We start from the raw sequence: 22,202 nt of genomic DNA on the forward strand, positions 1-22,202 counted from the left end.
AAGCAAAGTGAACAAACAGGGATCCAGTGCTCATCTTGTTTTAGTTAGCTGATGGGATGCAACCAGGATGACAGTACTAAGAATCAGAAATGTTTCCCTGAAAATTAACTGCCCCTTGGATATCGTGCAATTCAAAATTCCTGATCTCCTCTGAAAATTTCATCCTGAGAATGTAACCCTTGAGGAGCTGTTAGTTCTCTGAAGATGAAGGCAAAACATGCCATTTAGTCCAGTCATAAGTCAGAGAACCAACAGCAAAGTTTTTTATTCAGAGGTACAAATCATCTCTGGAAAACTCTCACATAAAAACTTCAGAATATGTTCATCCACTCTCATACCCTTTTAAAGGTTCAAATGAATGATGAAAATGCTTATGGCCCTGTTAATTAATGTGGCCCTGTTAATTAATCTATCATGCAGCTCTTTTATCTCACTATTTTGGGAGAAAGACTTGATAGATTCCATGCCACTTGCATATACACACTCTCAAAAAGTATGCAGAAAATTTTAAACTTTGCCACAGGTCACATATTGGGTCATTGAAATAAATCCTGGCTAGAAGGAAACCTCAGTTGGCAATTCCCCATTACACCACACAAAGGTGAAATAGTAGTGTAGTGTGAATAATAGTGTAGTGTGAGTTTAAAAAATTCAGAAAAATTGGTGGCTCATGTAAAATTGTTCTGAGTGTGTAAGCTAAAGTCAAGGTATTAGGTGAAGTGCAGGAATCTAAAGAGAACTCCTAATTTCAATCTTCGTGTTCAAACCTTCCTTTTGTACTTTGCAGAATCATAGTGCCAGACCCCAAGAGGGAACTTTTCCTGTCCTCTTTCTCTGGGACAGAATCATTACTCCTTTTTGTCTCATATTTACTTTCTAAGTATTATTTTCCTCTGTAGACCTATTAGCAATAGTTCCTCACAGGTCAAGTTTTTAGATCTTTAAGGACTTGATGATCACTTTTGAATTTGCCTCTAGGCAATTCATGGCTTGCTTCAAAAAGATGCTCATTTTAGTACTTATTTGAATGACAGCTTCATTTAAAAGTTCCAAATTATTTTCCTCTTTAAATATCCAAGTGGGATAGATAGCTCTTTTCTGCAGTAACATGCTTGTTAACTCCAGGAAGCTTGAAGTTATTATCTGCTATAGTTCTACTCCTCTGAACTGCTGTGTAACCAGTCATTATCATATAGCTTTTTTACATCTGCTTATTCCTATACTTCCCAGGTTTTAATTTCCTTTATACCTTTTTCCTTGTTATCTCATTTATTGCAAGCCTGTATTTTTTTTTCTTTCAGACAAGCAAAAGCCATGTATTCCTGTAAGGCTGAGCATAGTCATGAGCTGTCTTTCCCACAGGGGGCAATATTTTCCAATGGTAAGGTTTGTTTTACATTGCATTACATATTAAAAAAGAACCTATGAAAAACTGAACCGTGTCACAGAATGGGGACATAATTCCCTTTTTAGCTCTCAGGTTTTGCCCTGATTTTTCAATTGCTCTTGAATAAATACCATCTCAATAATATATGTAGCATGTATGGGATTTTTAACAGTGTTAAAATTTGTGTATGTTTTTTTGCAGTGTATCCATCAGTGGAACCAGGCTGGTTAAAGGCAACTTATGAAGGCAAAACAGGACTAGTTCCTGAGAATTATGTTGTCTTCCTCTAGTAATCTTTAGTGGACAGCAATATCTTCATGGTATCCATGGTAACAAATAATAAGCACTATGATTTTTATCTGACACAGATATGGGATCAGCCCCTTAGCTGAGTGGTAGATTTCCTTCAGATGCTGCAGCTGCAGGTTACAGAGCTCCCTGCCAACGGAACAGAATGTGATGAAACAGTTAACAGTTTCTGTGCTGAGGACGGTACTCTGTTTAAATAACTTCCATTGTTTGAAAAGGGTTGTTCTGTTCTTCCTTGATGGGTAAGGAACACTAGAGCAATAAAATAAAAAAATAAGTTGCTATTTAGCTGCAGACTTCCAGGTCCAAGGATGTTGCTCACAGAAATGTGAAATTTAGAGGCAGTGCACTCTATGACATTTCTTGTTATCTGTGGTTTTTAATATGGAAAATCGTGGACTTTTTCATAATGTAAGTACTACTTCTATTGTGATCTGAATTCTCCCTTAGAAAACTTGATTCTAAAATTGATCCTAATCATTTCACATAAGAAATTGCTTTACTGTAAATCAGAAGTTGGGACTTCTGTTAGTCCTGGAGTTACAATATGGTATTGAATTTATACATCTGATAGTATCAGTTTATACACTGCCTGCAGAGTGAATGCTCATTCAAAATGTGGTATGTTTAGTGAATGTTTCATTCAAATACTTAGTAGATTTCTTTCCTACTTTCTGTATCAGCATAGATAATATTAACAACTTTTATTTCAATGATAACCATCATCTGGAAGATATTCTCTCTCTGTCCCAGAACATCTGTAAAAAAACCAAGGAGATGCTGAATCTGGACTGATTGGTAGTCATGTGAAGTGAGCAGTGAAAAACAGCAGTATGTTTTGAAACCTGAGATAAATTGTAACTCATTCTTTTTTCATTGCAAGTAAGACAAATGACCTGTGAACTAGCCAATTTTATAAGCTATGAATGCTAAAATCTCCATGTAGCAATAAAACTACTTAGTGTTATTTCTCCTGACTTCTGCTGAAACATTTGACAAGGATTCTCTCTGTCCACAGAATAAAAAATCCTTACTTTTCAAAGGTGTTAAAAAAACCTATTGATTGCTCCTGGTAGGACTGAAAAGAAAAAATAAATAAATAAAACCAAGTCAAAGAAAACCCCAGAGACCATAAGTAGCTTTCTCAATCTGAGCAGTTTTCTTGTACACCTTCAGGGAAAACATGCACTGCTTGCCTGGCTACTTACCATTCCTGATTGGAAACCAGGACATTTAACCTCCATCTTAGTATTTCTTCAACATCAGTGCTTGCAAAAGTGTTCACTGGTTCATAGAACTATCCAGGCTTAGTTTCATAGATCTGTCAAAGCTCAGTTCTTTCTTCAGTAGCAGAAATCAACACACAAAGCATCTGTTGATTTCTAAATTGTACACTGCTTGAAGAAAGTTCAAGGAAGAGGTGTGGTTTGGGCTAAAAACATCAGTAATTTTTTACTTTCTGCTTTTTTCTTTCCATAGCCTTTTTCTTATTTAAATTGAAAAGTAAGATTCATTGCCAACACAAAGTAGCACATCAGAGCTTTCTTTACTTATATGTAGTGCATGAATTCTTAGAACAATTGCTGGATTTCAGGCTGGTGGCAGAATCCTGCAGGATCTTTCTCCTCACTAATTCAATTATTGAGTGATGATAGAGAAAGAGAGAGGCTCAAAGAACATCCTTCCAAAAATTGTTTTTTCATAGGGGGAGTCTGAGCAAGACTGGCTGCAGGCAGTTGAGGACAGACCCCATGAATTAGTGACTGAGTGACCTGGGTTCTTTCTTCACCCTAAACAGTTTTATTAATCCCAAAACATGTTTCACTTCATCTTAAATCCAGACTGTGCCCAGTGCATTGTGATGAAGGGTTGTTCCAGATAGCACTGGCAGCGAAGGCAGACTTGTGTGTGCTCATCTGATTTGCCCAGAGCAGATGTGGAAGGAAGTGAAGGTCTTCTGCCAGTTGAATCTTTCTTAATTTTAAGGCAAGCCAAGTTTTCTTAGTCTAAGCTATGCCTGAGACTGCCATTGCCCTGAGAAGACCAACATGGTTTTGGTTGTGGTTTTGCTGTATTTTGCAATAAAAAAATTGTAGGATGTCAAAAGGTTTGCCTCTGGTGACCTTCCCAGGAAAACTGCTGCTGCAGGCCAAAAGGAGCAGAAAGGGAAGCAGAACTTTGAGCAGAGGCTGAGAGCCCAGCACATCTCACACAGGAAGAAAAATGCAGTGATCAGGGGGAAAAATCCCAGCTTCTGTCTCTTGCATGGGATCAGTAGCAAACCTGTATTGATGACTCCTCATATTTCTTAAGGGCAATTTAATTGTTGTGAAATTCTTGAGGAATTGTGAAGTAGAAAATGTAAAAAATGTTTTCTCTTACTTGCTTTGTTCTAGACTGATATAAAAATAAGTGGGGAAAAAACCCCTAAGCTTAGGTAATTTCAAATCCCCTGTATGTGTCTCACAATTCTCCAGTATTGTGTTTTGAAAGCAACTGATCTGAGTGCAAGCTAGAGAAGTCAAAGATGCCAAGTTCATTAAAAATTTTGTAAAACTGCCAAGTTCAGTTACAGATTAGGCAAGTAGAGCCTGTGAGGGCTGAGGGGAAGGTTGTAGAAAGACCTGGAGGAATTCCTGTGGAGGAGAGGTGTTTCATGTGTTCCCACGCATTCATCTCACATTAGAACAAAATTAGGATTGCAGAAGACGACTTCCTAAGAAACTGGATTCCATTCATGTGCTGCTCACAAAACAAATCTGTGTTTTCCTCTGTAATGCTCTGCAGCTTTGTCCAGCCCTACTCCCAAACTAGCCTGAAATCATTTTCAGTCATTTAGCTTTAAAATGGCATTTCAATCTGAAAAAGGTTATGCCCATTCTTACTTAGTGTTAACCACTCAATCTCCAGGAGTAGGGGTTGTCATTTTTGGAACTCTGTGTTTTTCCTTGCACTCTCCTCTGCAGCAGGTAGCAGCACTTTGTGTAGGGTCTCACTGCTGGGTTGTGGGTGCCCCAGCCCTCCCCTGCCTTTAAAGAGGGAGTTGGGCTCTACAAGAAGCTGAACAGTGAAGCAGAAAGCTGAGTTAGCAGGGGTGCAAAGACTGAAGTGAGGTAGGGAGCAGCACCAAAGCTTCTCAAATGATGATACTCTCAGGCCTGACCAAAAATCTTTTCTGACAATAGCAAAGAATCAGAAATCCATATTGCATTTAAATGGAGATTTAGTATTTTGATAATGCCTTACCAGAAAATTAGGCAATCTGAATTAAATTGGTACACAGTAGTGATTTACTATTCTTCATGGAAATCAGACTCACTCTACAAGCAAAGGTGAAACACTTTTAAAAATTATTATTATTATTATTATTGTTATTATTACTATCCTTCCTAAAAGGATGCAGCAGGTTTGTTCCAAATATCACTGTAGAACTCAAGATACGTTGTTGTTGTTGTTGTTGTTGTTGTTTGTCTTGTAGAAATAATGTCTGTACCCACAACATATAATTAGCCATGTTTTTTCTTTGTTAAACTTTTTGATACATGTTGCAGCACAACATGAATCAGATTAATAGTGTGAAGGATATATTGTATGATAGATATGTAAAGTATATTAATATTCTATATTCACACTTTTTGTTAATGATGATAAAGATTACATTTTTTGTGTGTAATTCCTTTGAGTTCAGTATTAAAATGTCCTTGCCATATTTTGGCATTTAGAGTTATATGTAACAAAACTGTTAAATTAAACCATCGTTATCACTTATGTCCCTAACTAATCTATAATGTTCATTGTACAATTATTTCTGGAAAAAAAAAGATGCACAGATTTGCTGACCAGCACTATTCTATGATGGTAATAGTAACTTATTTTCCTTTTATATATTTTCTGGTGCTAATCTCTATTCTTTGCCTGTAATTGGATTGAATTGTAATGTGCCTTTAGGAAAGACATGTTAGGAGAGGAAAAGCTGTAAAATTCTGCAGTTCAGAACAGTAATTACAACAACAAAAAAAAGCACTGTATGGTAGTAATTGGATTTTTTTTTTGTTGTTAACTTTTCTCCCCTGGCCTATTTTCTACTTAATAGGATTGCATCAGAATAAATAATGAAACTAAAAAGCACATTGTTCTTGATATTTCTTTTCCTAAGGCAGAAGGTTGTGCAATTTTGGCTTGAGCAGCAAGAAGAGAAATCCCATTTGGGGAGCACATCCTCCAGACTGGGATGGATCTTCTCCACTGATGGAAAGTGTCAAAGTTCTGGTGAAGTCAAAGACAGACCTTTGGCAATTTATAGTGAAGGTTTGCTGGCCAGAAGCCCTTGGAAAGGAGGTGGAATATTCTGCTAATGTGATCATCTCTGATCCAGCTTGGCGTTGTCCTTTCCTTCAGCAGAGGGGCCTGGATGAGCTGTTCAGTGGCCAGAGATCAAAGCCATAGGCAACCCTAGTCTCTCTCTGGCTGATCACAGAGCCCTGAAGATGGTGCTGCTGCTGCAGCCATCCAGCTCCTGCTCCTGTCTAAGTCCACTGTCAGCCAGGCAGTGTCTGTACCCATTGGGAGGTCTCTTCTTTTTTTGTTTAAGATTTTGCATGGGCTTTGGGAGTTTGCTTTGTTTTGGTTTAGTAACATGCTTGGCATCCGAATTCAGTCTCTGAGGATCATATCTGCTCTTTAATTGTCCTGTGTGTGGCAGTGTTTAATAAGCCATCAGATAGTTCTTGTTGTTTTAAGTGTAGAGCACAGTGCTCCAACCCTTGGGCACCTCAGCTGAAAGCTGTTTTGCCTCTGAGCTTTCTGCAAGTGTTTTATTGGGGGTCATCATCAAAGCTCTGGCACTAAAGATAGCACCATTATCTCTGCAAGAGTTTCTGTTGGAGCAAAGGGCAGAACAGCTGAACAGGGCATGTGGATAGTTTCAATTTTCAATCATATTTATGGCAATTTTGGAGGTATTAGAGTTTATAGGGGTTACTTTAGATACTATATGGTATTTTAATAGGAAAATATATACAATCAATAACTATATCTATTTAATAAAGTCCTACTAAATTATCTTATTGAACTCTCTGTTTATTTTGTAGTGTGGTTTCAATAATTATCTGCACTCTGTATATATCTACATGTAAATAACTAGCATGACATGCATAAGCTGACTTCGCAGACATAATTCTATGTTGTACTTTACACTGTATTTCAAAAATTTGAAAATTTTTTTTCAAAATAAAAATCCTTTATACACAAACTGGTTTTTTATTTGTTTTAAATTTGGGCTCTGGTTCAGCTTTTTCTTTTTTCCAAGTAATAACCCTTTTGTTCTGCTTCTATCCATACCTGCATTTTAGAGTAACGTTTCAGCCCTGAGGATGCTTTATGTAGAATGGAATGTGAATACCAGACAACAGTCTGTCATACACTGTCCTGATCATCTGGAAGTCTCCAAAGATGTGGCTTTTGAGGAAAAGAAAAGGACAGCTTTGGATGTTAGGTAGCAAGAAGCAGAGCTCTGGTGAGGCAGAATCTCACTGATCAGGTCTTTGCCTCTGGAATTCAGCAGGTAGATGGGCTCAAGGGAGGGCCTTCCATGGCTCCATTCCAACAGCATTGCCAGTGGGGAAGCAAGGGAGTGCAGTGGCCTCTGCAAGTTCCCTTGTATGCCCTCCCCAGCACCTCTCCAAGACTTTTTGCCTCAGTTTTTATAGCCCACGGGCTGGAGTTACAGCTGTGCCCCAGGCAAATGGAGCAGTGAGGTGGCCTGCTTTGCTTTTCTCTGAAGGAACTCACCAGAAACTCAGGAGACTTTAATATCCCTGAAACAATTAGGCTTTGTTATGATACAGACTGAAAAAACTTCGTTTCCTAAACAAGGTCAAACCAGCCAGCTGATAAACTCTTCCCCTGTTCACTGTGCTTGGGCTTGGTCAGTGCAGAACACTGCAGGAGGCCAGGGAGGATGGATACTGCTCCTGCATCCATGGCTGCCAGCTGCCAGCTCCTGCCCCTGGCACGCTCAGGCTGCTGTGCCTACTGCCTGCCAGCCTCCTTCTGTGCAGGCACTGTGCCACAGCTCTGCCCAGGGGCACTTCAGAGACAGACAGAAACAAAACACCAGTACCCTGTAAGTAAAAATGAGGCTGTTGAGAAGCCAAGCAGCACAGACCACATGGAAAATGTCTTTCCCTTCTGATGCTTTCTAGCAACTGCTCCGAGGTGAAGCTTGCACTGCACAGCTCTCCCTGCTTGAGGATTTGAGAGATGTGGGCTCTGCTTTCAGGAATCAAACATCACCTGCAGCCTGCAGTCACCAAACTGGCTTGCACCTTGCTGAGATCCTAGTGTCTCCAGCAGGATGGAGCCAGGGAGAAGGCAAGGTTCCCCTTGGGACCAAGGGATGCAGTTGAGCTGGCAAAGCCCCTTCTGGCTGTATTAGTTCAGCTGGAAAAGCCTGAGAAGTAGAGGGGCTGCAGGAAGGGGTTGGAGCTGAGCTGAAGCTTAGAGCCCTGACCTCAAGTGTGGAGAACCACCCCTGAGGTGTAGTGTGGAACACCAGCAGTGGAAGCTGTCACCATCGCTGCCTGCAACACTCCCGGGTGCCACGGGGGCCTTTGGGAGGAAGGGAAGAGCAAGGAGAGATACCCTGAGGCACCTGCCCTTCCCTGCTGCTCTTTGTGCCTGGTGAGCTGGGCTGTGTCTGTGCCTGCATCTGCACTGCCACAGCTCCCTCTGGGACCATCGCTTGGGACTGGATTCTCCTCCACTCCTGCTGGGGCCCATGAAAGTAGGAGTGTTAGGAGCTGGAAATGCCACAGATGCCCAGCTCTGCACTGTGAGTCGGCAGAAGAGGAAATGGAGAGTATCTGCATTTTGATAATTCATCAAAAATGACAGTTCATCACTGATTTTATGTTAAAAATCTGAAAAAATAAAAGGTTGTGTTTTCTGTTAGAGTTTTCTGCTTTTTTTCCATGGGAATGAAGGCTTTTTGGCTGCAGAGCCCCTGATCTGCAGGAGTGAGTGAATGAACACTACTTTGGAGTCTAGACTAAGCTCTAAAATAGTTCTCATACTCATTTTCACAGTGTCCCATTTTACTTGACATCAGGGAATAACTACATTTTTTTCTTATTATTTCTGGGAAACCTTTGTTCTGTCTGACATGCCATATTTTGACATTTCATTGAACAATCAAATGTAAAAAGACTTAAATTGCTGTTGAATCAACACAACTGTGTTGAATTACCACACTAACACCTAATTTAAAGCTCTCAAGGTGTGAGACATCTCTGCTTCTTACCAGAAAGGATGAAGACACATCTCATTACTTGGTTGCATTAAAGCACCTTACGGGGAATGATTCTCATGTGTTAGGAAAAATTAGTATTTTTGGCTTTATTATTGATAAGGCTTCAATGTCAGCTATGGAGCAAGTGATGTGTGGAATTGCTTTGGGATAGAATGTGTGCTGAGATGGGCCAGGCTGGCCACAGCCTTTGCCTAAAGAAGAGAAACTTCAGTGATCCAAGGAAACAGCATAGGCATAAACTGAGCAGGTGGCAAAGTCAGTTCAGGTCCTGGTTCAGAACATTTTCTCATTAGTTTGGCATGATGCATTCCTTCAAAACCAACCTTTTTAACACAAACACTGCTTATTAAACATGGTAAATAAGATATCTGCACTTTCATCTTTTTACATTTTATTTCGTGTTTGTAAAACTTTTCCTGTGTCACTTGAATTAATCGCTGATACAGAAACCAAGTATTGAAAGATATTCTTGGCTTCTTTTGCAATGCTTGGCTTCTTTTCTATTGTATTTATGGCAACAAGCTCAAAAGCTGAACTAACCTAGAGCAAGTGCCTTTGCCAAAGATCATGGTGTGCTTTTTTAATGTAAACATGCAGGGATTCATGGGAACATTGAGTGACCTCCACAGCCGGTACAGAAAGGAGTCTTAATTCACTTGAAAGTACTTTGGTAATTGGAATACATCTCTCTGCCAGTATAATTGAGGAACTGATTAGTTAGACCCAGCACGGGTGTATTTCATTTAAAATTACTGTTAATGGCTCTTGGGTGCCCTTAGAAGGGATCAGAGTCCCATCTGAACAAAAAACATCAGCGATTTAGTTTTGTTGGTGGTCATTGCTTTTGTATTCTTACCAAAAAAAAACCCCACACATGCAAAGGAAAACATGCAGTACATCTGGATTTGGGGGATTTTCAAAACAAGGTTTGCAATGCTGAGCTTTGGCTGCTGCAGCAGGTGGGAGGGCTGAGAGGGTGGGGGCTCAGCCCTGGGTGGGCTTGGGGCAGGGTGGGGTGTGGAAGGCGCCCAACATGTCAGAGCACAGCAGAGCTCAGGCAATGGGCTCCAGCCAAGCTCAGTTGGGGTCTCCATGTTCCAGAGATGACCGGACACTCGGGGCAGCCCTGGGGGAACATCGGCACAGTGCACAAGCGGGTGGGACAGCTGCACACTGGGAAGCCCCATGGGAAGCCTTTCAGAGGACAATTCCCAAACCCAGGCAGAAGGGCATAAGAAACCTGAGCTTGATCTGTGGAGTGTTGCTCCAAATAAATTAACTGGCACGCAGGACACAACTGGTTCCTAGAACAGAGCATGTGCTGTTTGCAAGAGCCTCACCAGAAGGTAACAAGGGTTAGGGTTTCAGTGCACCTGAGCTGGGAGGCTGAGCACAAAGTGATGGAAACAGAGACTGTGTAAGCAGTGACAACTGTGAGCCCTGAATTACCACAAAACAAGCAGGGTGACTCTCAGCAGGGAAAATCCACAAGAAGAAAAGACAAAAACCACACTGGGGAGCCCTGGTGCACCCTCCAGGGACATCTAAAGGAATCAGGTAGATAGCTGAGACCTCAGAGACATTTAGGTGCAAACAAATTTTGCTGGGTAGCTGTGATGCAAATATATCCTTACATAAAACCTCACCTTAAATTGTCATTTTAAGTTTGTTATTTCCTGCTGTAGCTGTTGCTCGAGGGATGCTTTTGTTTGGTCCTGTGAAGGGCTGTTTCCTTTCTGTAATTAGGACAAACTGCCTGCCTTTAAATGGCCATTCTGCACAATGTCCTTCTCCCCAGACCTTCCCTGAGAAACCTGCAGTGAATGCCATAGGAGTATGTCACTGTCTTCCAGCTGTGATTTGTAACATTTCCAGATGGGCCCTTCTCCCTGCCCTTCCCATCCCCCTGAAGTTCAGGCAATACAAAACAAACCAGCACAATTATTTTTACCCTCAGAGCAACACAGAACTAAGTCTGCCCCTGCCAAACCCTTGCCTTAACATTTTTTTGCTCATCTTTGTTCAAATGATACCTTGAAATATTTCCTAAATGAACTGGGAAACCAAATGTAAGCATGATCACAATAATGATATCTGTAAGCACATCAGCATGAGAAAATCAGGTGAATATTGTGGCTTTTTAGCTAATTGGCTTGGCTGGATAGTTCATATCCAGAGAGAAAATCAAGACAGAGTGTTTATCATGAGAGATTCACACATTATTTGTGTGAATCTCTCACAAAAAGCTCCTCACCTGAAGGCAGAAGAAATAAGCACGGCTCTTTCTCTGGCACATGTTTAGGTCAGCCTTCCCTGCAGGAACATCTGAGTGAAACAGTGCTAACACCAAAGCCAGTGCAGCTCACAGGGGGTGATTTAGGGTACTGGACGTCCTCAGAGGATCACCTCAGCCTTGGCTCAGTTTGGTGCCTTCTGCAGTGCTGCAGCACCTTCATTACTGACACACAGGAAAGCAAATGATGGTTTCATCTGAATTCCCTCACAGCATCATCTCTGACACCACTTATTTCTTTCATTTAGAAAATCACAAAATGCCAGTGCTGCCTCCCCTGTGAGCAGGCAGTGATTATTGCTTTGCTTGTTAGAATGTTTAAGAGGAAGCTCACTGTGCTGTGCAGAGATGAGTCAGGCTCAAGAGCATCTGCATCACTGTGGAGTCTGAGATGTCACAATAAAAATCCCATCTCATTTAGGGGGACTGTTATTTGCTAAAGGTTAAAGCAAAAACTTCTACCTCAAAGGGTTTGGATATCCTATGTCAAATAATGAGTAATGTAATTTTATTCTTTATATCCTTCTATTACCATGTCTGTTAAAAAGAATAAAACCCCAAACTATCCTTGTACAAAAAGAGGCATGCATTGAGGCTGATTTGGGACAGAGCAGATATATAGGTGTAGATATAGACAGAGATATATAGAGATGTATAGAGATACATACATATAGATACATATGCACACACAAAGCTATTCCACTCAATCCTGAGGAACATCATTGTTTAAATAAATAATGGGGGCCTAAATAAAGGTGCCAATGAAGATGTGCTCCACTGCTTATTTAAGTAGGACCACATTCTTTCACTTGTACATCTTGAAGTTCAAGTGTCTCAGAGACTTTAAGATTATTTTCTGATGTGTGCCAGCTGTTAATAGAACTTCCACGTAAAAGACATTCATGTATTTTTGCACTGATTAAATGCCTTCCCCAGTTGTTTTATACTGCATGGAATGCTTAAAACTAAATTAATTTGAAAAATGAATCACCTGTGTGGTAAGTCCCAGCGATGCCAAACTGTTTGTGATGTGTACATGGAGCACTAGAAACATCCAAGATATCAATTGACAAGAATGAGGACATCCAGAAACAAAACTGCAACATCACTTCCAAAATGTTCTGTATTATATGGAAATGATGTCCATGAGTATTGGTGTAGTTGGGATGACTAATCCTTCTCTGAGGCCACACTGCAGCACATCCTTAGAAAGGGATGACATCTAAACCAGCAGTCCAGTTTTTTCCCAGTATTTCCTTGGAACAGGAAAGGAGGGGGGTGGTCTCTCCTGTTGATGGAGGACACCTGGCATTTCCCAGCCATTCTGCCTGTGTCCCTCATCAGGCTGCAGGTCCCACTCCTTGCCTGTTGCACACCACATCACAAGGCAGTGGGGTGAGAAGCAGAACACATTAAGGATGAGGGAAGGATCACCCTGAGCATTGCAATCTGTTCCTTAAAAGCCAGGGGTGATGTTGAAAGAAAGGTTGCACCAGTCCAGGTCCATGACCAGCAAGAAGAAAAGCTCTTCTCCCCCATGATTGAGGATCCCAGGGTGGATGGATGGCAGATGGATGCATCTGCACTGTGCTGCATCTTGCACGTCAGAGGGCAGATCTGGCACTGACCAATTCTGGCATCACAAAGCTCCAGTTCTTGGTGTGGAGTGGCTCTGCAAAATCCGGGGACAATTTATTCTGAAAGCCTGGCTTTTAAATAGTTACAAATTAATGATTACCCAATGTGTAGGTTGCTGTGCTAATGGTGTCTCTACTCAGGTGTATTTTTGCTGATCTGGACCAGCAGTGCCGTGCCCGCCCCTCTTCTCCCACAGTGCCACAGCCTGCACTCTCACATCAGCACCTCTTGCCAGTGCTGCCGTGCTTGGACCTTGTGCACTGCAGGGCAGGCCTTTTAGTAAACTTCCTCTTTGTATGTGTTTATGCCAGGAGATCAGGAATGCACTGTAACCTATTCTGATGCTTCTATTGGCTGGCAGTTTGACTGTTTCAGTTTTGAATAAAGTCACAACCCTCCATGTAGGAATAAATAAAGATATAAATAAGTAATTAATTAAGGTTTTATTGTGTTCTGTCTTGTAGAGGGTTTGAATGGCAAAAAATGTGGAAGACAATTCTGCCCCCCCACCTTACCCTTTCCCAGCCATACAGATTTGAATTCAGTAACTAAAAGTGTGTTGTCTCTAACCTGGAGCTGCCAAAGTATTCCCCCAAAATCAGCCTCCCAGCAGGACTGCAGCACAGGTGGCTCCACCAGCCTGGTTCTGGCAGCTGCAGCCCCGTGTCCAGTGACAGCAGTGTCATTCTGCAGCTTTAGCTTCCACTCAATCTAGTGGATTTTTGTACCTCTACTGAAGAGTTAAACACTTCTCATACTACTACAAAGCAAGCACATCCCCAGTTTATTGGACAAGACACAATGTAGCTAGACAACACCTTTGCAAAAATATTTGAAGCTATTATTTCAGTTGTACAAATATAGAGATGAAAGCTCCCCAAGACGAAAATACAGAAATCTTTTATACAAGTCTTTTTCCCCAAAAATAAAAACAATAGCAGCAAAGCATTAATCGTATCTATCATGATCCTGAATGTTAAATACAGAGAAATATGAAGATCAGTCCAAAGATGTCTCAAAATTAAGGATTATTTGTTTTTCTACAGATTTTTTTCCATTAAGGATTACAAAGACTCTGCAAAGTGTTAATGTATTACACATCCAAGAAACCCATTGGGAAAAGCAGGTGTGTTGAAGGCACAGGAAGGAGGGGAGGAGAAATGTTTCACAAATGTTTGAAACTGGAATTTAGATGCTGTAAGAAATTCAGAAACTTCAACAGATTATGCATTTCAGGAGCGCCCAGCTTTGGTTTGTGCTTTTCTCTATCATGTAGTTTTTCTTAAAATTAATGTCTGTCTTCAGGGAATGCCTTAAGGATGCTTTAAGTGGAAAACTTCATTAAGTAGTATTTTCAAAATTTCAGATGTTTGGAGTTCTTTTTGATTTTTTGGGTTTTTTTGTTGTTTTTTTTTAACCTTCTGGCTGTGGGCAGCCAAGTTGATGTATGACCTGTATTTTGAAGCTTGAGAAAGAGAAGCAGTTTCTGCCTCCCAGTAAAACCTAAGCTGGCTGTAGCCATCACTAGGAACTGCTTGTAACAGCAATTGGGGATGTCAGTGTGTAAAATTATTGTAAGAAATGAACTGGCCAGTGCAGTGTGACTGTACTGTAAGCTGAGCTTTAGGATACAAATCATCTAAATTTTCAAATGAAAAGCCTTGACATCCTCAGCTGACCAATGCCTGATGTGTGGTGATGACAGTCCCAAAAGATGATATTCCCATCCATTGTGTGTAATCCCCCATAGGCCAGCTGAGAGCCTGTCCTGACAGCATCATGTCACAGGTATTTTTATTGAACAGTGGTAAATTTTTGTCAAGTGTGTTGTCCTTTGTCTACAACAGAATATGCCTCCATAGGCCATCAAAATCCATGTTTTACTCTTAGGAATGTTGCTGGAATCTAGAGAAATGGTTGGGAACATATTAATTGCCGATGGCCAGGTGTTTCTTTTTCAAATACTCACAGTAGGATCACACCCACACCTTTGTGGATTCACACTGCCATGCACATGTTTGTTTGGTGCTTCCTCTATTCATGCTCCATATAGCCAAGACAAGCATGCCAGAATAAATCAGTTTCTTTGAGCAGCACCCTGATGAGAACATTGTTCTCAAGTGGAGATATCACAGATTAGAGTCCCACACTGGACATCACCCAACAATACAGGGTATGAAGTGTAACAGCATTGCTGTATTCCCATCCAGCATATGAAAAATAGGCCTCTGAGAGAACTGTACATCCCTGGAATGAGCAACTTATGGTGATGCTCATATAAATCTCACCTGTATAGCCAAAAGGTCTCTGTACTTCTCTGCCCAGTTACTTCTGAGGTGATGTCAAAGGTGATTATTATGCTCCCCACCTACTTCTCATTCAGTCTAGTCTCTTGTTTGAAGCTCAGTGATGCAGTGTTCTGATTTCCTGACAATGATTGATTTCTTTTTTTTTTCCCTCCACAAAGGAAAAGGAGATTTTAGTCATGAACTGGCTGGGTAGGTATTTGAATTGAGTGTGGGAAAATGCAATAGAGTGAGACTATTTAAATGACACTGTGAGAACTTCCTCACTGATATGCCTGAATGTTAAATTGGTGGAACTATTGTACCCATAGAGGTGAAAAGGTAACATACTTTTCATGGTCAGAAAAACATGATCTATGACTAAAAGGCTCATGATGGTATTTTTACAATGAGCCCACCCCACACCAGCAAGAAATTGAAATGCTGCCAGTTTTAAAGGATATACCAGAATTAAATGAAAGTTCACCACTATCTGATGTCTTCTATATATACTTAAATGCCCCATACAGAGCACTGTGGGCTCAACCCAGGGAAAACAATTCCTAAATGTGAGCAAAAAAATCAAGGGAGCAGAACTGCCCATGTATTTGAAGTTATGCAACTGCTGCATAGTTCCAAGAGCACTTAAAGACTCTTGGAATTCTATTTATTTTCTCTTTAAGGTAAACAGACAGATAAATTTTAACTTAGTTATTAATATCTGTGCAGTCACCTTTTACTGCATGTTCTTATCCAAGCATCAGAGAAGCTACAGTACCATTCTGTATGCAAATAAGGTCAATCTAATAAATTAATAGCATTCATTGAAAAAAAAAAAAAAAGTAAATTTTAAACCAAAAAATACCTAAAATATTAGAGGTTTTTTTTTCCCTTTTCATCTTCCAAGGGAAAGAGAGAACTAAACTAAAAGCAAATCTCTGCTCAAGTCAGGTCACCATGACACAAAGCAGTACAAACCAATAAATCTAGCAATGCTGACAGTCCAGCCTGGCAGTATGCTCACAGGCTTCTGAGCCGTGGAAAGTTGGGAGGGCTTTGGATATTAGCTCTGTGGCTGCAAGCTGACTTCTTGGAAGGAAAGAAAGGTCAGCCTGCCACAAGCAGCATGTAAGGCAAGAAATGTGTGCTCAGAGTTGCCTTGCATGGGGGGGAGTGCAGTCCCATCCTCTCCTGCTCTGCAGATAAACCAACCTTAACTTTGGGCAGGGAGGAGAGGATGGGAAGGAAGGATTCCTGTAGGATCCTTGCTGTTCATGCTACAGACACATCACTGGTAACTGAGATGAATATTTGGGTGTAGGTAGGAACACAGGAAAGCAGCTCACCTTCCCAATAAAGGTAATGGAGAGAGAACTACTTGAAAAGAAAGAAAAAAACCCAGCTAAGGTACTAACAAGGCATTGACTGTCAGAAAATACAAATTTAGGTCTCACTTTCAGTGAGAAAGTTTATTTGTTGCACTTATAGCACGAGAAAGCCTAACCCCAGTGCAGCAGAAGAAACAGCTGCAGATCAGAAATTCATATGAATATTTTATTATGCACACACATAACCAGGCCATTTCAAAGTGCCATGAAATCAACTGAAAGCTTCTCAGAACACATTTCCCTCTGTCATGGACTAGGTATTAGGGATCCCACATTCCTCCACCCCTAAAGCTGGTCCCAACTGTGGATACAGCTGAGATCTTTGAAAACATGAGCCAAGTGTTTGATCTTTTGTGTTTCTTGGACCACAGCAAGCGCAACTGCAGAGCAGCTCATAGGCAAAGAGAACAGCTTGCAGGGGCTGGAGGCCTCACCTCTCCAAACACAGGTGAGCTGCCATGGCCAGGCACCTCAACCTTCAAAACATAATTTAAAAACCATAAATATGATACCTGTACAGAGCTGAATCGGCAGCAGAGCTCAAAGGAAGCCGATGACTTCATGGGTTGGTTTGTTTGCTTCAATCAAGCACCAACAGAAGGTAATGCTGAAGGGCTTTGGTCAAAAATATCTCAACTGTACAGAACAGGAGAGGCTTAGCTCCAGACATGGTCTGCATTATTCAGTGCATGGCAAACTTTTAGTCATAGCTTGAAACAAAAGCCTGTAGAAGATGGCTGGCAAGCTTTCTAATTATTACAACAGGTTTCATACTTTTGAAACGTAATCAGGCACATCCCAAATGTCAGAAAAGAAGAAAAATCCATCTGCTGAAACCTCTTATTCCTAGTGTATAAACACACCATAAGAAGATCCAGCATTCTGCCTTGCTCAATGTATTCAGAAGCACTACAAGATGTCTATTTAGACCTATTTGTAAAGCTCAGGTCCAAAATGCTTTGCTCTTTAAAAAACTATCAAAGGACATAAGCACATATAACTATAAATCCTTGTACTCAGTAAAAAAAGTCAAGTAATGGATCTCTAAACATTGCTGCAGGGTTGAAAAGTCATAGCACACAAGATTTCTGTAGGGAAGGAAGAAATCAGGTGTATTGATAGATGTTCACAGAATCAGAATCATTTAGTTTGGAAAAGACCTGCCAAGATCATTGAGTCTAAGCTTTGACTGATCTCCACCTTGTTAACTAAACCACAGAACTAAGTCCAGTCACTTCTTGAACACTTCCAGGGATGGTGACTTCAACACTTCCCTGGGCAGCCTCTTCCAGTGCTTCACCACCCTTTCAATGACGAAATTCTTCCTGATATCCAACCTGAACTTCCTCTAGAACAGCTTGACATCACGTCCTCTCCTGCTGTAAGTTGTTAACCAGGAGAAGAGGTCAACCCCTGAGCCCCACCTGGCTGCACCCTCCTTTCAGATGGATGTAGAGAGTGATGAGGTCCCCCCTGAGCCTCCTTTTCTCCAGGCTGAACACCCCCAGCTCCCTCAGCTGCTGCTCACAGGACTTGTGCTCCAGACCCTTCCCCAGCTCCGTTGCCCTTCCCTGGACACGCTCCAGCCCCTCAATGTCTCTCTTGCAGTGAGGGGCCCAGAACTGAGCACAGGATTGGAGCTGTGGCCTCAGCAGTGCTGAGCACAGGGGGACGGTCACTGCCCTGCTCCTGCTGGCCACACCCTGGCTGATCCAGGCCAGGATGCCATCGGCCTTCTTGGCCACTCTGGATCATGTTCAGGCACTCTCAACCAGCACCCCCAGGTCCCTTTTCACTCTTTATGGTTTCTACGTAACCCAGAGCAAATGACAATATCAAAATTGTCATTTGCCATTTTATAATCTGGGCTTAAAGCTGGAATTGTTTTTCAAACTTTGGACAATCACATAACGATCACAGGACTTTCAGCCTTATAGCAGACACAATTATCCAATCATTCTATCTTGCATAGTGAATTCATCATGGCCATGAACTTTTGGGAATTTTTTCCCGTGAGTTAGAGGTCTTTCAGAAATATAATTTGAGAATGTTTTTAAGTTTTGTTATCTATTCCCAAAAGGTATCATTTTTCCTTTTTGATTATGCCTTTGAGGCAAATATAGTGCATTTCAGACTAATCTGCCATGTTTAGGGGACACGGTGACATGTCAGCCACTTAGGGATTGAGTAAAACACAGATGTAGGCAGATTCATGCATTCCTAAGGCAAACATACTGCCTGATCTGTCATCTAGTTTCAAAATCAGGGTGATGAGGAGTAATTTTTAGTGTGGGAAGTTTCTTTTATCAGTTAAATCTAAACAGTAATATAGACAGTCTGCTTACTCGGTGGTAAATCATGTGGCAATACTTCAATTCCAAAAGAATGCATGGAAATACTGTTGCTACATGAAAGTGGAATGATTGAAATGGATGGTTTTACTGAAAATCACATTTACTGAATGCAAACACAAAATAAAGAAAAAAACCTTCAGGATGTAGAAATAAAGAATTTTGTGCTATTTATTAAAACATAATTGCTTTAAGGATCACAGTTAAAAGTCAGACTGAATGTAATATCAAAGACATTGCTTTCCTGGGCAGCTAGAAATGACAAACCTAGTCAACTAACACAGAAGTCTGTCTATACCACTTTATCTAGGGTCACACATTTGCACCAGCTCTAGTGGGTTTTGTACTGCTATGTGGGGATTTCAAAAATGCTCCTATTCCCAGTTGTAATGTAGATTCTTCTTCATTGGCTTTAGGAATTATGACCAGTAAGGACACCTTGAGACATTCCTGTGCTTGCCAGTTGTCCACAATTTTTTCAAGAACCAAGATGCAATTTTTACCAACAAGTAACATACTTATACTTTTAATGAGGGGCATCCTGATTTAGCTGGGGATACTGAACTTACATCCCAGGGGCCTTCGTTCATGTGACAAGGTTATGTCTGTACAGACCAAGCTACACATCACCAGCAGGACACAGTCACACACTGGGGATATCTAACAAGCCATGGGCAAAAGCAAAAGCATAAGGCCAGAAGTATCCAAACAAGACTCACCATTTCCTATGTTTACATATAATTTGCAATGACTGGCAAAATTTTTTGTATTTTTATAGTCTGGTAAATTCTTCTTAAGGTTTATCTATTTCTCTGTTGTTTGAATATATCTACAAATTACTGCCTTAAATGCATAAGTTGCTTCATAACCATATCAAAGGAACAAACACCACCACTTTATAATTTTTCAGATGAATATTCATTTCTATGGTAAAACATGTCATTGTTCTTGAATGCATAAAGCTAATTGAGTCCAATTCCTTTTTTACAGTTACCCCATTTATAATGGTGTGCTTTTAAAACAGAAAATATGTAGCTCCACTAAATCATACTGAAATGAGTCTGATGTGTATCAAAATGTTTGCAGTCATATTTTCCATTTCTTTTTGCATTTGATCTCACTATAATTTGATGCTAATGGCTGATTGAGTGTTCAGCATTGGAATTCAAAGCATTAAGATTATTAAGACTTGCAGTCAGTGAAAACATCTCTATTTAAAGCTTCTGAAATACAGAATGTAAGAGTTGATGAATTTAGGATTACAGCAAAGTGCTTTAGCTTTAGTAAGTGCTGAACTTTTAAGGAAAAATAACACAAACCAAAGCTTAGTGGGTTTGCATACACATTACTTCTGGTGTAATACACACTGAAATTGTGCTAAACTTTCTGATTTTTGAAGAAGAGCTCTGCTGAATGATGCAGAAAACAGTATGCTGGATTGAGTTTCAATGCAACATGACCACAGATGAGAGTATGAATGTATACTGTGTGCCTAGCACATTATTTATTTCTGATGGCATTGCAGTAATAAAAAGTAAAATATCCATAAGAAAATGTGGGCAATAATTATTTTAATTCCTCCAAAATCTTACATTATGCACATGCCCACATGTACCCATGCACACAATGTGCTAAAGTAAAAATTTTGCACCATGTCATACCAGAAATTCAAGAGTGTGCAATGTGTAAGAAAAATGTGTAACTGTTGTTAGAAATCTGGAAAGTCTATTCACTGTCATTCATATGCATATCTAAAAAGCAGCTTAGACAAGTTTACAAAACATTTCTTATGACTGTTGTGATTTTTGCAGTTAAGGAATCAGGAGCTCACAATATGTACATCAAGCTTGAATGGCTTGTGTATGTTACAGGTATAAAGCAGTCGGCAGGGTAAATATGTCAAATATGCTGAAGTCCTGACATTGCAAAATCTTGACCAAAATAAACAAACAAAAAATGACCCAGGTATCATCTCTGTGATAAGAGAAAAGACATTTCACTTCTTGTGAAAGAGAAGAGGTTTCACCATCCCTGCTAGAATCTTGGGTAGCTGTGCAGCAATCACCTCTGACATCATCTCAGGGAATTCAACACTCAGCGCACGGGACTGGAGAAAGGTGTTCAAACAGAAGAGATGGAGCTGTTTCACCAGCTGGATTTGACAAAATACAAACATGATCAATCAGGCTAACAGTAATGCAGCCACATAAACATGCTGTCAATCACTGAACTCATACATTCATCAGCTCACATCATTCTATACCTTACCCTGTTCTTTCATGAATCAGTAATGAGGGTACCTGCCAGACCCTATTAATTGCAAAAACCATCCATATAGCTATGGCAAGTCATATAAAACCACTGCTCCACTAATATTACAAAGTAGTATCCCCCTCATTCAAGATATATGTGACAAACAATGGCAACTACTTAACAAGATTTCAACCTTTCATCTTATTCTCACACTCATGTGCATGCTTTGGTCACTACCTGCTATTTAAACACTGCTCTGAGAGGCAGCATTTACTACTTACCTGTGAGTTTTTCCATGGTTTTCATTATGATGATATCCATGCATGCTGCAAACACTGAACTCCACAGACTCATTCTTTGAAAGCAACTGCTCAGCACGTGATTATTACATCTCTTCTAGCCTCTCTGAGAGGTTCCAATTTTTATTTCAGACCAGTGACCATAATGTTGTCAAATATTAAACTATTTCTGCTACCTTAGGCTTTAACATCACACAATCTCTCCAGTGTGATGATTTTTCTCTTCCTTGTATCTCTCATCACTTTATCAGCCTGAGCTGAAATAGGACTTGGATGGAGATACTCCCTAGATCAAATATCACTTTGTTATTTTTCATCAAGCCTTTCTCCCTCTTTCTCTTCCTCACAGGTTATTTTACTGTATGCATTTAAAAGGAAGCGATTGAATTAAAATAAAATGCAGATTTGCTGAGTTCTGGAGAATAAAAAGATGCAAAGATCCTGTCCCCCTTGAACTTCTTGGGAACTCCTCACAACCAACACTGAGGTCAAAAGTGTCCAGGGCATGGTATCTAGAATTGTCAAAGATTACTCAATTTCCAAACCTAGACAGATACTGAAAAAGTGGAATAGAATATCTACATATAACCAGTTGAACTAAGGTTGGAAAGCCAATCTTGGTTGCCTTTCACTAATTCTTAGTAGTCTGACTTTACAACTTGAATTGCCTCTTCCTCACACTATTTTTCT

At 40.5% G+C, this 22,202-nt stretch overlaps 2 protein-coding genes across 4 annotated transcripts in view; one reads left to right on the top strand and one right to left on the bottom strand.

Moving 5' to 3' along the window:
• The window catches only part of ARHGAP42 (Rho GTPase activating protein 42), a 147,662-nt gene extending 139,015 nt beyond the window's left edge, over window positions 1-8,647 (top strand). Inside the window, exons 23-24 of the mRNA XM_030234309.2 lie at window positions 1,302-1,381; window positions 1,589-8,647. Of these exons, the coding sequence (XP_030090169.1) occupies window positions 1,302-1,381; window positions 1,589-1,677 (169 nt within the window). The 3' untranslated portion in view covers window positions 1,678-8,647. The remainder of the gene's footprint in view (window positions 1-1,301; window positions 1,382-1,588) is intronic.
• Window positions 8,648-19,107: 10,460 nt separating this feature from the next.
• Window positions 19,108-22,202, bottom strand: part of PGR (progesterone receptor) — a 33,218-nt gene continuing 30,123 nt past the window's right edge. For all 3 annotated transcript variants that reach the window (XM_050979324.1, XM_018909036.3, XM_050979317.1), the window contains one exon: window positions 19,108-21,112. In XM_050979324.1, the coding sequence (XP_050835281.1) occupies window positions 20,957-21,112 (156 nt within the window). In that variant the 3' untranslated portion in view covers window positions 19,108-20,956. The remainder of the gene's footprint in view (window positions 21,113-22,202) is intronic.

The sequence above is a fragment of the Serinus canaria genome, chromosome 1 (genome assembly GCF_022539315.1).
Source record: "Serinus canaria isolate serCan28SL12 chromosome 1, serCan2020, whole genome shotgun sequence".
NCBI classification, from domain to species: Eukaryota; Metazoa; Chordata; class Aves; order Passeriformes; family Fringillidae; genus Serinus; species Serinus canaria.